The 11,578-nt window shown below is 52.0% G+C and overlaps 1 protein-coding gene across 1 annotated transcript; it reads right to left on the bottom strand.

Moving 5' to 3' along the window:
• Nucleotides 1-973: 973 nt before the first annotated feature.
• TAC4 (tachykinin precursor 4) lies at nucleotides 974-9,586 on the bottom strand. Its single transcript, XM_028498104.1, has 6 exons — nucleotides 9,485-9,586; nucleotides 9,065-9,208; nucleotides 5,547-5,640; nucleotides 3,577-3,606; nucleotides 2,840-2,899; nucleotides 974-1,005 (listed from the first exon to the last, which is right to left on the bottom strand). Exons 1-6 carry the CDS (start codon nucleotides 9,584-9,586, stop codon nucleotides 974-976), a joined length of 462 nt encoding a protein of 153 aa, XP_028353905.1.
• Nucleotides 9,587-11,578: the final 1,992 nt, after the last annotated feature.

The raw sequence follows: 11,578 nt of genomic DNA, 5'->3' as shown, positions 1-11,578 counted from the left end.
CTTTTTGGAAAGAGGGACACAGAGAAGCTGAATGTTATGCAGCCCGGTGAATTAATGAATCGCCCATTACCGCCGAACCCACACAACTCCCAGCTCAGTCCTTTGTTCACCTTTATGCTTATTACCTAGGTTTGGCCCCTAGGATTTCATTCTAGCTCTTTCTAAGCATCCTGGGGTCCTTTGTGTCCCGCCTGCCTATGAACCACTGGGGCAGGACAACGGTCTCCCCGTCAGAAGTTGCGGGGGGGGGCGGGCGGTGGCGGCTCCCTGAGGTGGGACCGGTTTCCTTCCTCTAGAGCTCTTCCCAGTGCTGGGAGCATGACTAGCTGCCTGTGTCCCCAAAGCAGAGCAGTCAGTTGATGGGCCACCTCACACACAAGAATTGATGAAGGACCTGGGACCCAATTCTGCTCCTTGAGGTTATGATGGTGGGTAGGGAGGGGGTGTCTGCTTTCAGGCAGGGGCTGTCACCTTTACCTGTGTCCCAAGCCTGTTTTCCCACCTCGGGTGGGGAGCACAACTGTTTGGTATTTCCCTTTACGACTCTGGAAAAGGTCTCCCAACTGCTGACATGCCAGGCCACTGGGCAGGGTGCAGAGCCCAGGCCATCCCTGCCCTCTGCCCTGCACCGGAGAAGAAACCATCCACTGTTCATTGGTTTATTGAGCCCCTGCTGTGTTCTGGGCACAGGAGATAGAGGACTGGGGGAGACTCATCCGGCTGTGCAGTGAGGTCCAAGTGAAGGGGGGGGTGCGGGCAGGGTCACTAGCTCACAGTGGTGACAACAGTGCACTTACGCACGACTGCTGCTCGAGACCTAGAGTCCTGGGAGGAGCCCCAGTGAGTTCAGTGAGGGCCTGGTGGTAGGGACATTCCGGCGATGCGCACAGGAGACACGGAGGCTGGCTGGTTGGCTGTCACGTCCAGGTAGGGAGAAGGGTTTTATCCTCTGGGAAGCACGTGGCGGGGACTCTCACTCTGACCAGTGGTCCTCATCCTCTCGGCCTGGGAAGAGTGCTGCACGTGGCCGGTGGTTAGGGGAGACTGGTCTGCCTCCTCCACCCTCGGAGGCCTTCCCTAGTCATCCACCCAAGGCCCTCCGCATCCCTAACTCGTGTTTCTCCAGCTGCAGATATCTAAGGCAAATTACAGGTTCATCTGGCATAGCTTCCATTTTTCAACCATAAACGCCTCCGGAGCGTGGACGAGCCAACCCTCACTAATCCTCACTAAAGAAAGGGAGTGGTAGGGCTTCCCTGATGGTGCAGCAGTTGAGAATCTGCCTGCCAGTGCAGGGGACACGGGTTCGAGCCCTGGTCTGGGAGGGTCCCACATGCCGTGGAGCAACTGGGCCCGTGAGCCACAACTACTGAGCCTGCGCGTCTGGAGCCTGTGCTCTGCAACAGGAGAGGCCACGACAGTGAGAGGCCCGCGCACCGCAATGAAGAGTGGTCCCTGCTCGCTGCAACTAGAGAAAGCCCTTGCACAGAAACGAAGACCCAACACAGCCAAAAATAAATAAATAAATTTAAAAAAAAAAAAGGAAAGGGAGTGGTAATCCACCACTCAAAATTCCAAAGGCCCTCCTGGGGCCACGGGAAGTGCCCTGGCCTAGGGAGCAGGAGACACAGTGTTTAGTCCTGGCTCTGTTATCAGTTCAGTGTGTGACTTTGGGCAAATTGTTTCCATCCCTGAAAAATGATTTCTAAGGCTCCTGCCGACACTCTGCATGGAGGGACATTCATTTCCATATTGGCATTGGGTTGACTTCGATGGCCCTTCAAGTGGAATGGCTCAAACACCTAGGAAAAACTCTTGGGGGAATATAGAGGACTTTTCCATCTTTATTCCCAAGAGCCTATGTTGGAAGGAGCAGGTATCAGGGAAGCTAGAGAGGGGTCCACAGGTCTGCAGCTCTGTGGGGAGAGGTCAGGATTAGGAAAGCAGACTTGAGCTTGGCGTCTTTGGTCAGCTGCGACACCCCCTGCCCTTCCTCTTGAGCTGACTGGCTTGAGCTATGGATCCTTCCCCAGCTTGATTCACTTATCTACTTTTATGCCTGTTCATTTATTGAGCATCCCCTTGAACCCCTTTGGGGTTGTGGCCCCTGCCAGAAGGCGTTAGCTGATAACTACTTAGGGTGTTACCCCTCCCAGGGCGATTTGCCTTTTTTTTTTTTTTTTTTTTAAACCACTGCGCCACCAGGGAGGCCCTGCCTTTATTTATAATTGTTGAATATAGAAAATACCTTAAGACTTTCTAACAACGATTAGTAAGGGAATAAGGGGGATGTTCCAGGGTCTGAAAAACCACACACTACTCTGTAGCTTCAGCTGGCCCTGAGATGGGGGAGCAGAGTGTGCCTGGGTGTGTTGGGGGTGGAGAGGGTGCAGCTTCAGGGCTACGGCTGTTACAGGCCTGGATCATCAAAGGGATCATGATCTCCCTGCACCTCGACTGCTCTCTTCCATGGGGCCTCTGCCTAATAGCTTGTGGGGAGCCTGTTCTGTCTGGCCAGCTGCCTGCCCCCCCCTCCATGGAGACTGGCAGCAAAGTGTCTGGTCACTTTCTCATTACGCCCTTGCAATTCAGTAGAAGCTCTCATCTGGCCAGAGCTGGGGCCTCATGAATGGAGTCACTTCTCAATCAACCTAGGAGCTGAGGTTCATTCATTCACTGATGCATTCACTGATTCCTTCCTCTTTCTCCTCCATTCTCTCTCCCTTCTCCCCTTCCTTCCACCTCTGATAGAAACTGTGGGGACAGAGGAGATGGCAGACCTCTACCTGCCTGTGGGCTAGTTCCCGCTCTGGGGACACCAGCCATGGCTCTCATCTACCTTCTGTAGATGGTCCTCCCCTGCCCAGGTGGCCCTGGACTACTGGTCCTCGCTGATACCCTGGTGGTGAAGAGAGGAGATAGAGAAGAAAAAGAGAGAGTACAGTAGAGGAAGGCTGTCTTGGGAACCAAGAAAGACAGGGCCAGGGCTACCCTGGTGGCGCAGTGGTTGGTGACCCAGCAGAACAGTACAAGGCAGTGTGCCAAGGAGGGCACCGTGCCCAGGCTATGGAGACAAGCTCTGGGTAAGGCAGGCAGGCAGGCAGGGAAGGAGAGGAGCTAGGAGTCCTGTCAGTGAGGGCTCCCGGGAGGATGTGGTGAGTCTTAGGGAGTTAGGTTAGCTCCTGAGAACACTGAAGGGTGGTTGGTAAAGGTTGGTTTGTTTTCTCTTGATATTGTTTTTCCGTTTTCACCAAAAGGACAGCTGTTCACTTTTAAGGTCCTTCTGGATTGATTAGTTTCTCCAACTCCAGGCTTTAGACCCAAGGTAATTTTGGACCTTTGGCAGAACTAGATTCATCCCCGTCTTTTCCATATCCCTGCAGCTGCTCCCCAGGTATGCACAGACTGCCTCTCTAAGGAAACAACCAGGGAGCCTAGCATGCGGCCAAAACATGCTGTCCCGGTCCTCCACAATGCCAGCCTGGTGCGTCCGGGCCAGAGCATCTCTCCCCGCCTCCCTGGACAACTCACTTCTCCCCGGGGAGCATGCTGGGGGAAGGTCTGGACAACACTTACCTCTTCTCTCTGGCTGGATGGGAGGTATTCCTGGGGGAAAGAGAGAGAAGGAATGAGGGCTGCACCGCTTCCCTGGGGGCCCAGTGAGGTGAAAGGGCTCATGGCTCTTTGGGATCCCGCACCTTTGGTGGGTCTTCAATGGAACTCCAGTCACTCCCTGTTGTCCTGGTGTGGCTGGGCCGCACAAGGTACAGTCTGGGTAGGAGGCAGTGTGGGGTAGTAGGAAGTGCACATACTTTGGAGTCATTGCGCCTGGCACCAGCTGGGCATCCTTGGGAAAGTATTTAGCCTATCTGAGCTTTAGCTTCCCTGCTGGTGGTAAAGGGGATATTGTGAGATTTAATCACATGTGAGCACAGTGTTCAATAAAATTTTTTTTTTTTTGGCCGTGCCACGCAGCACGCGGGATCTTAGTTCCCTGACCAGGGATCAAACCTGTGCCCCCTGCAGTGGAAGCACGGAGTCCTAGCCATTGGACTGCCAGGGAATTCCTCAGTAAATATTTCTCTTATAATCCCTTCCCCTGCTTCCTCATGGGTTGCTGGATTTTGAAGAGAGCTCTGAAATGGCCCAGTCCAAAACTCATTTTGTAGAGGAGGAAACTGAGGCCAAAAGTGTTTGCTCACAAGTTGATTTCCTCTTTTTTTTTTTTTGTGGAGGTACTAGGAAGGTTTTCTCTATTTTTATACGCATTTTTTAAATTACAAAAGCAGTCTCTGGGGACTTCCCTGGTTAAGTAATGTAGAGGACAGTGTAGTAAAAGTCCCTCTTAACTCTCTCCCTCACCTCCACTTCCTATCGTAGGCGTAAACACTGTAGACAGTTTGATATTTATCCTTCTGGAACTCTCCCTATGTTTTCATATATATATCTGTGTAAGTATGTAGTGTTTCTTTTTAAACAGGTAAACTCCTATCTTACATATTGTTATATAACTTGCTTTTTCCACTTAACCAGTATCTTGGAGATCTTTCTCTATCATCTTTCCACAGATCTGCCTCATCCATTTTATTGGCCATAAAGGGTATGGATGTGCCCAATATATATATATATTTTTTAAAAAATATATATAAATCAATCAATCAATCTAATTCATTAATTTTTGGCTGTGTTGGGTCTTTGTTGCTGTGCGCAGGCTTTCTGTACTTGCAGCGAGCGGGGGCTACTCTTCGTTGCAGTGTGCGGGCTTCTCATCGTGGTGGCTTCTCTTGTTGCGGAGCACGGGCTCTAGGCGCACGGGCTTCAGTAGTTGTGGCACACGGGCTCTAGAGCACAGGCTCAGTAGTTGTGGCACACGGACTTAGCTGCTCCGTGGCATGTGGTATCTTCCCTGACCAGGGCTCGAACCTGTGTCCCCTGCATTGGCAGGTGGATTCTTAACCACTGTACCACCAGGGAAGCCCAAAGTGCCAGTTCTTTCATATCCTCACCAACACTACTTTAAAAAATATATAATATTGGCAATAAGAAAAAGAGAACGGCTCTCTGTTAAGGCTGTTTTCTTCTTGTCCCCCCAGGACATGAATCACGCGTCAAGCGTGCCCTCAGGGAACATAGGTTCATTTTAATAATTCTATTTGAGCCAAACAGAATCAACTAGAAAGCTTAGCCCATGCCTTTACTCACATCTAGAGGCTGATCTTGAGCACCACCACCTCTCTCCACAGCCATCCATTGTACTGAAGGAAGGGCACCAGCAGGATGCAAAGCATTTGTCCCCACCCTTAGGGTGACTGCACTCCCCGGATGCTGGAGACAGCCCTGGTTTGCACCTGTTGCCTGGCATAATTACCACTCTCTGAAGTGTCCTGGTTTGGATAATTGACATGGACACTCTATCCCATCCCATCACGTGAGCGACCCCTACTGGACTGGAGTAAGAGCCGCTGTAAGCTAGGGTCTCTGCTCGGTGTAACAGAACCCACCCAGAAGCCCTCCTTGCTGGGCACCCGCCCACTTCTGTCACTCACCTCCGACCTGCTTCCCCATCAGTCCAAAGAACTGGCTCGCTTTGCCCCTCTTCACTTCCCAGAGCTGGAGCTGAATGCTGGGCACAACATCTTCCTGAAGAAGCAGAGAGTTCCTTAGAGTTGGGACAAGGAGACAGCCTGAGCAATAGCAATCTCAATAACACGAGCTATGTGCTGGCACTGAGCTCTTTTGCACATTTTACACAATACTGTAAATAATAATAATAATAAGTAATAGCTAACATTTTACCATGTTCCTAAGCACTTGCATATATTAATTCACTTAATCCTCCCCAAAACCACATGAAGTAAGTACTATTACTGTCCCCTTTTTACAGATGGAAACACTGAGGCACAGAGCAATTACCAGCAAGGATGTGAGATGAAGCCAGAACTCAAACCCATGTCATCTGGCTTAAAGCTCAAACATTCCGGTCATAATCTCATTTACTCTTCACAACAACCATATGAAGTAGGGACTGATTTATCCCTGTTTTACAGGTAGGAAAACTGAGACTCTTGGAGGTTAAGTGACTCGTTCAAGGTCACACAGGAAGTGGTAGAGCCAGTAGAGCCACTCAGGAAGTCTGACTCCAGAGCACAGGTTCTGCTCCATCTTGGGAAATGTCTCCAATATAGACAAGGAGAGGGCAGCTGATGAACTTGGGGTGGGCACCCAGTTGGCGAGATGAGACTGCTTCTCCTCCAACCCCCTCTCTAACTCCTGTTTTCCTCTCTTCCCCCGGCACTACCACCATTGTCCTGGATTTATCCTGCCCTAGAACCTGGGCCTCCCGTGAGGATCATGGCATGTGGCCTGGGGTGGAGGCCACCCCCCTGGGCAAAGACATTTTCATCCTTGAGCTGATGGGGTGAAAGTTCTGGACCAAGGACTATAGGTTTAAGTTCTCATTCCTCCGTTAACCTTTGTGACCTTTGCCGAAGTCCTCTCCTTCTCTGACCTTAACTGCAGCCTCTGATGAAGGCCCTGCTTAGCTCTGCTGAGAGGGAGAGATGCTCACTAGTGGAGAGAATGACAGTGGGTGATGTTCATTAGACCATCTTCACATCTCTGTATCCCCAGTACCTGACACAGTGCCTGGTACACACAGGAGCTCAGCATGTGTGGGATACAGGGTGCTGAATGAAAGGCCCTTTCTCTGATAGTCTGGGAATAGGGAAGAGGATGGGATCTCCTTTTCCAGGAAGGCTGAGACAGGTGAACAGAGCCCTAGAGTATCACAAGCCACCTGCCAGGAGGCTGGCAGCTGGGGTTGGGTCAGGGACTTGCTCTTGCATTCCCAGTTTCCCCAGGGGCAGAATTGGAGCTTCGGAGACCAGCAGGGACCTGGCTGGGGTGCAGTGGAGACCCCTTTGCCTCTCACAGTTCGTCCCAACTTTTGGGATCGGAGTGAATTGTTTTCTAAGCTTTGGACGAATTCAGTCACTTCCAATCTGTCTCCTCCCCAGGACATCAATGGCTGGGGCCGCTGTCTCGGCCTGGAGTCACCTAGCCTGGCCAGGAACTGGAAGAGTGTCTTTGGACCCATTTCTGAAAATCTTATGAAGAGCACTTTGCCTTGGCAAAAGGCAGTCTTCAAATGCAGGCTGGAGAGAATGGCTTTTTATGAATTAAATAAGACTCACCTTTCTCCCACCCACTGGGTTTCTGGGGGGCCTTTAGGAGGCATCTTTCACTCAGCAAGGACTCTTGCCCTCACCGGAAGCCCTCCTTATCCATTTAACTCAAATCCCCAAATCCCCAGTTCCAGGGCTAACTGCAGGCGGGGAGACCTGAGAGCTAGGGAGGCGGTCGGATCATCCCTGACAGAGGCACCGTTCCTCCTGTCACCTCACTTGGATTAATGGTTCCTGTATCCCAAGCCCTGTTGTCTCGGGAAGCAGAGGGATGTTAAATGAGAGTGAGCAAAGAAGAAGCATTAGACCCAGCTGCAGGGTGAGGTGCTTGCAGGTGCCCAGCCGTACTAGTTGAAGTTGATGATGATGTTTCCCATGTGGCCATGTAGAGAGGCCACCGTCACACAGCTTCCCTGGGCCTGGGCACAGACTCCCTGTCAAAGCTGGAAAAAAAACCTTGAGGATCATCTTCTCCCCCCTGCCCCCATTTTACAAACTGATGTGACCTTCCCCAGTTCGCACAGAGTCGGTGGAGAAGCTGAGACTTGAACCTGGGTCTCTCCAGCCTGCTGTCTTCTCAATGGCACACACTTCCACATTCAGACAAACCAGGATGGAAACCTGCCATGAAGGAAACCCACCAGGAATGGCTGTTATTCGATGGCTCGTCCTGTGGCCCCAGTGTCCTCACCATCCCAGGACTTGGAGGAGCCAGGCCCCGCCCAGTCCCATCTGCCCTCCTGGAGGCCTTCCCTGAGCACTGGGCCTGTTTGTCTCTGATCCACTGGCCTTGCTCCCCTGTCTGATTGGAACTCCCCAAGGTCAGGATCTTTGTCTCCCTGACCAGACAGGGTGGGGTGCAGATGTTGTGTCTCTAACTTTGAGATTTATTCCCAGTGACAGAACTCAGGTCAGTTTAGTAGGAGAGACTGGCAATCAAACCAGTACTTGTCAGGAAATAAGAGTTTCTACATGTGAGACAAAACAGTGACCCAAGTTGACTGCCCCAAGTTGACCCCCTTGAAAGAAAATGCTGGACAATGTCCTCTGAGGCACAAATACACAGAATCAGACCTTGGGCAAGGTGTACAGCTGTGCCTTTTTAAAAATAATTAATTAATTTATTGACTGATTTTTGGCTGCATTGGGTCTTTGTTGCTGCGTGTGGCTTTCTCTAGTTGCTGTGCGTGGGCTTCTCATCGCGGTGGCTTCTCTTGTTGTGGAGCACGGGCTCTTGGCGTGCGGGCTTCAGGAGTTGTGGCACGCAGGCTCAGGAGTTGTGGCTCACGGGCTCTAGAATGCAGACTCAGTAGTTGCGGTGCATGGGCTTAGTGGCTCCGCGGCACGTGGGATCTTCCCGGACCAGGGCTCGAACCCGTGTCCCCTGCATTGGCAGGCAGATTCTTAACCACTGCGCCACCAGGGAAGTCCTTGTACAGTTGTGCTTTTGAAGCTGCATAACCTTGGACAAACTGCTTGACCTTTCTGTGCCTCAGTTTCCTTATCTGTGAAATGGGGATAGTAATGGTACCTTCCCCACCGGCTGATATGAGGATTACATGGGTTAATATTTATGAAGCATTTAGGACAGTGCCAGGAACATAGTATATGTTAAATAAGTGTTTGTTAAATGAAGCGCGCGCGCACACACACACACACACACACACACACACACACACACACACACTGTTGCTTCCATATGCATGCGCCTTTTTGGAGGTCTGCCAGGCCAGGGGCCATGACCTTGAACCTGCCCAGAGAAGGGAGGCAGACACCCTGCCTTGCAGTGTACAACCTGCTCTCCTGGCAGCCATAAAGGGGATCTTCTGCCCCCTCCACCATGTATCATCCCCTGCTTCTCCCCAAAGGTACCTACCTACCTCCGGGGTCACGGTCACCCAGGACCCAGCTTCAGCATCAAGTGCCAGTTCCCTGTCACCTACCACAGTGCAAGCAGACAGCCCCATCAGGAGAAGCAGGGGGGAGGTACAGCAGCATGGTGAGCACTGCTCTGTCCCGGGGCCCTCGGGGAGCCCCTCTCAGTCCCCAGACCGCCACTAGCAGGCTCTGTCCTCTCTCTGGCTCCTCTCGGCAGGTGGGGGAAACTCCGCCTGTTCTGTCCTCCCAGCTACTCGGCTTCTTCCTTCAGCTTATCTGACCCCCGGGGCCATTTCCTGTGACTGCCCCCCCGTCCCCACCAGCTGGAAAAGCAAATGATACCACGAGCTGCCCAGAGAAGGGACCAGGTCTCCTCCACTGCCGCCCCCCAGCAGTTGATCTCTGTTGCAACACCGCCTCACCGTTGGCTGCATTCCCCTTGGGAGGCAGGTGCGTAATGGAGCAGTGTGTGGGGCCTGGTGCTTTCGGCTTCCAGACTGGAAGCCCCGAGCGGGCAGCGTCATCTTGGAAATGGGAAGGGGGAACTGCCTGGCTTCTCCCTTCCCCTGTAAGAGAGGCCTCTCCCCAGAACTTAGTATTCTACCACTAGTCTCCCCTTCCGGTCACTGCACCCCTTCCTCGGCATTCCCTGCCATCAGTAGTCCTCATGTGAACACGGTAGCACACGTCTTGCCCTAAGAGGTAAGGCAATAGGTAAAGAAATAAGACTCCTCACAGGCAGGAATTGGGATTTGCCAGAAAAATGGCCTCCTGCTCAAGTGTCATCAGCTCTAAAATATCTTCCCACTGCTGGGATCTTTTCAAAGCCCTAACCTGCCCTATCTCTCCCAGCTTACAACCTTCCAGTGTTTCCCCACTGCCCGTGGCGTAAAGTTCAAGCTCCCTGGCATGGCATTCAGGGCGCTTCTCCACTTAGTTCCTCCCTGTCTCCCATCCATCCATCCGTCTATCTGTTAGTGTAGAACAAGGGTCCTGTGGTCAGAGAGCCCTGCATTCCATTCCTAGCTCCCCCACTAAATAGCTCTGTGACCTTAGGCATGTTACTTAACCTTTCTAAACCTTGGAATCCTCATCAGTAAAATGAGATTATTAATAGCACTTATTTCCAAAGTTGAGGATGAAATGGGATAATGCATGTGGAGCACTTAGCACAGTACATGATGGTAAATATTTAATACCCATTCACTATCATTCCTGTTACTATTATTGACACTGGGTGAGGCACTGGGCCACAGAAGATGAATAAGACACTGTCCCTGTCCCTGTCCCTGCCCTACAGCATCACAGTCTCTAGGAAAGGAGACGTCTGGTTGGCAGATAAGCTGTGTCCAGTTTGTTCTGTGCTGGCACAGAGGTGGGGGCAGGAGAAGGCCGCGCCACCGCCCCCCCCCCTTCCTAGTCTGCCCATTTCCTGCCCCCAGACAGCTTCACCACCTGCTCCCAGACAGGAAAAGCTTCCCTGCTTCTATGCTTTGTCCTCAGCTGTTGCCTCTGCCTAGACTTCCTTTTCTACCTGGTGAACTCCCACTCATCCTTAAAAGTCTGCTTAGTGATCACCCCCAGTAGAGTTTCTCTGTCTCTTTTCTGACTCCAGCAAGAATTAGTTGGCTCCTTTCCTAGGCTTTCCCAATATCTCCTACTCATATCTCTTGCAGCTCTACACAGGCTGTGGTCAGAGGCTGTGCAGGTTGTGTCCTGCACAGAGGAGGCTGCCGACGGGGGAGTGAAGGTGGAAACCCGCCCTCGCTCTGCTCACTGCACCACACAGCCTGGAGAGAGGCTTCACCCCCTGCAAGAAGGTGCCTGGCTCCATTTCTCCCAGAGGGGCTAGCTGGGCTGAGGACAGCCCTGCTAGGCTGCCGTATTATGTCACGAATGCTCTGAGAGCGGAGCTGTGATATATTGTGCTTAGCACACAGTGGGTCCTTAGGAAACGTGCAATTACTCTTGAGTCCAGGCCAGTGAAGGCAGAGATGAATAAGGACAAGCGTGGAGGTTTGGGGGAGGCCAGCTTCATACACACCACGTCCACCCCCTTCCAGCCATCTCTTTGGTGAATCCCCACCTGATGGTTTCAGAATCCCTGCATTTGCTAAAATGCAGGTTCCCCAGCTCAGCCCTTTTTGACACAGCCAACCCTAGTCTGTGGGTCTGAATCTACACAGCCCCTGGCTGAACTTTCCCAAGGGCAGGGCACTTAATAGCTCACAATACACTTTGTTTTTCCACTGTTGTTAACAAGTTCTTCTTTACAGGGATGAACGGCCCCTTCACTTTACAGATGTGGAAACTGGCAGTGGGTTTCACAAGCCAGCAGGTTGGGCTTGCTCTAGGTTACAGTGAGAATTTGTGGTGGACTAGCATCCCAGGTCCCCAGTCAGCTGCTTCCCACCTTCCCACAAGGGCAAGCAGCACATGGGTGGAGGCAGAGTAACAGCATGGCCCTCTGGATAGGGGTGATGCCTTCCCATTCTGCAGATACAAACCAGGTGACC

This window comes from Physeter macrocephalus, chromosome 14 (assembly GCF_002837175.3).
Source record: "Physeter macrocephalus isolate SW-GA chromosome 14, ASM283717v5, whole genome shotgun sequence".
Lineage (NCBI taxonomy): Eukaryota > Metazoa > Chordata > Mammalia > Artiodactyla > Physeteridae > Physeter > Physeter macrocephalus.
This window is presented reverse-complemented; position numbering and strand designations above follow the sequence as displayed.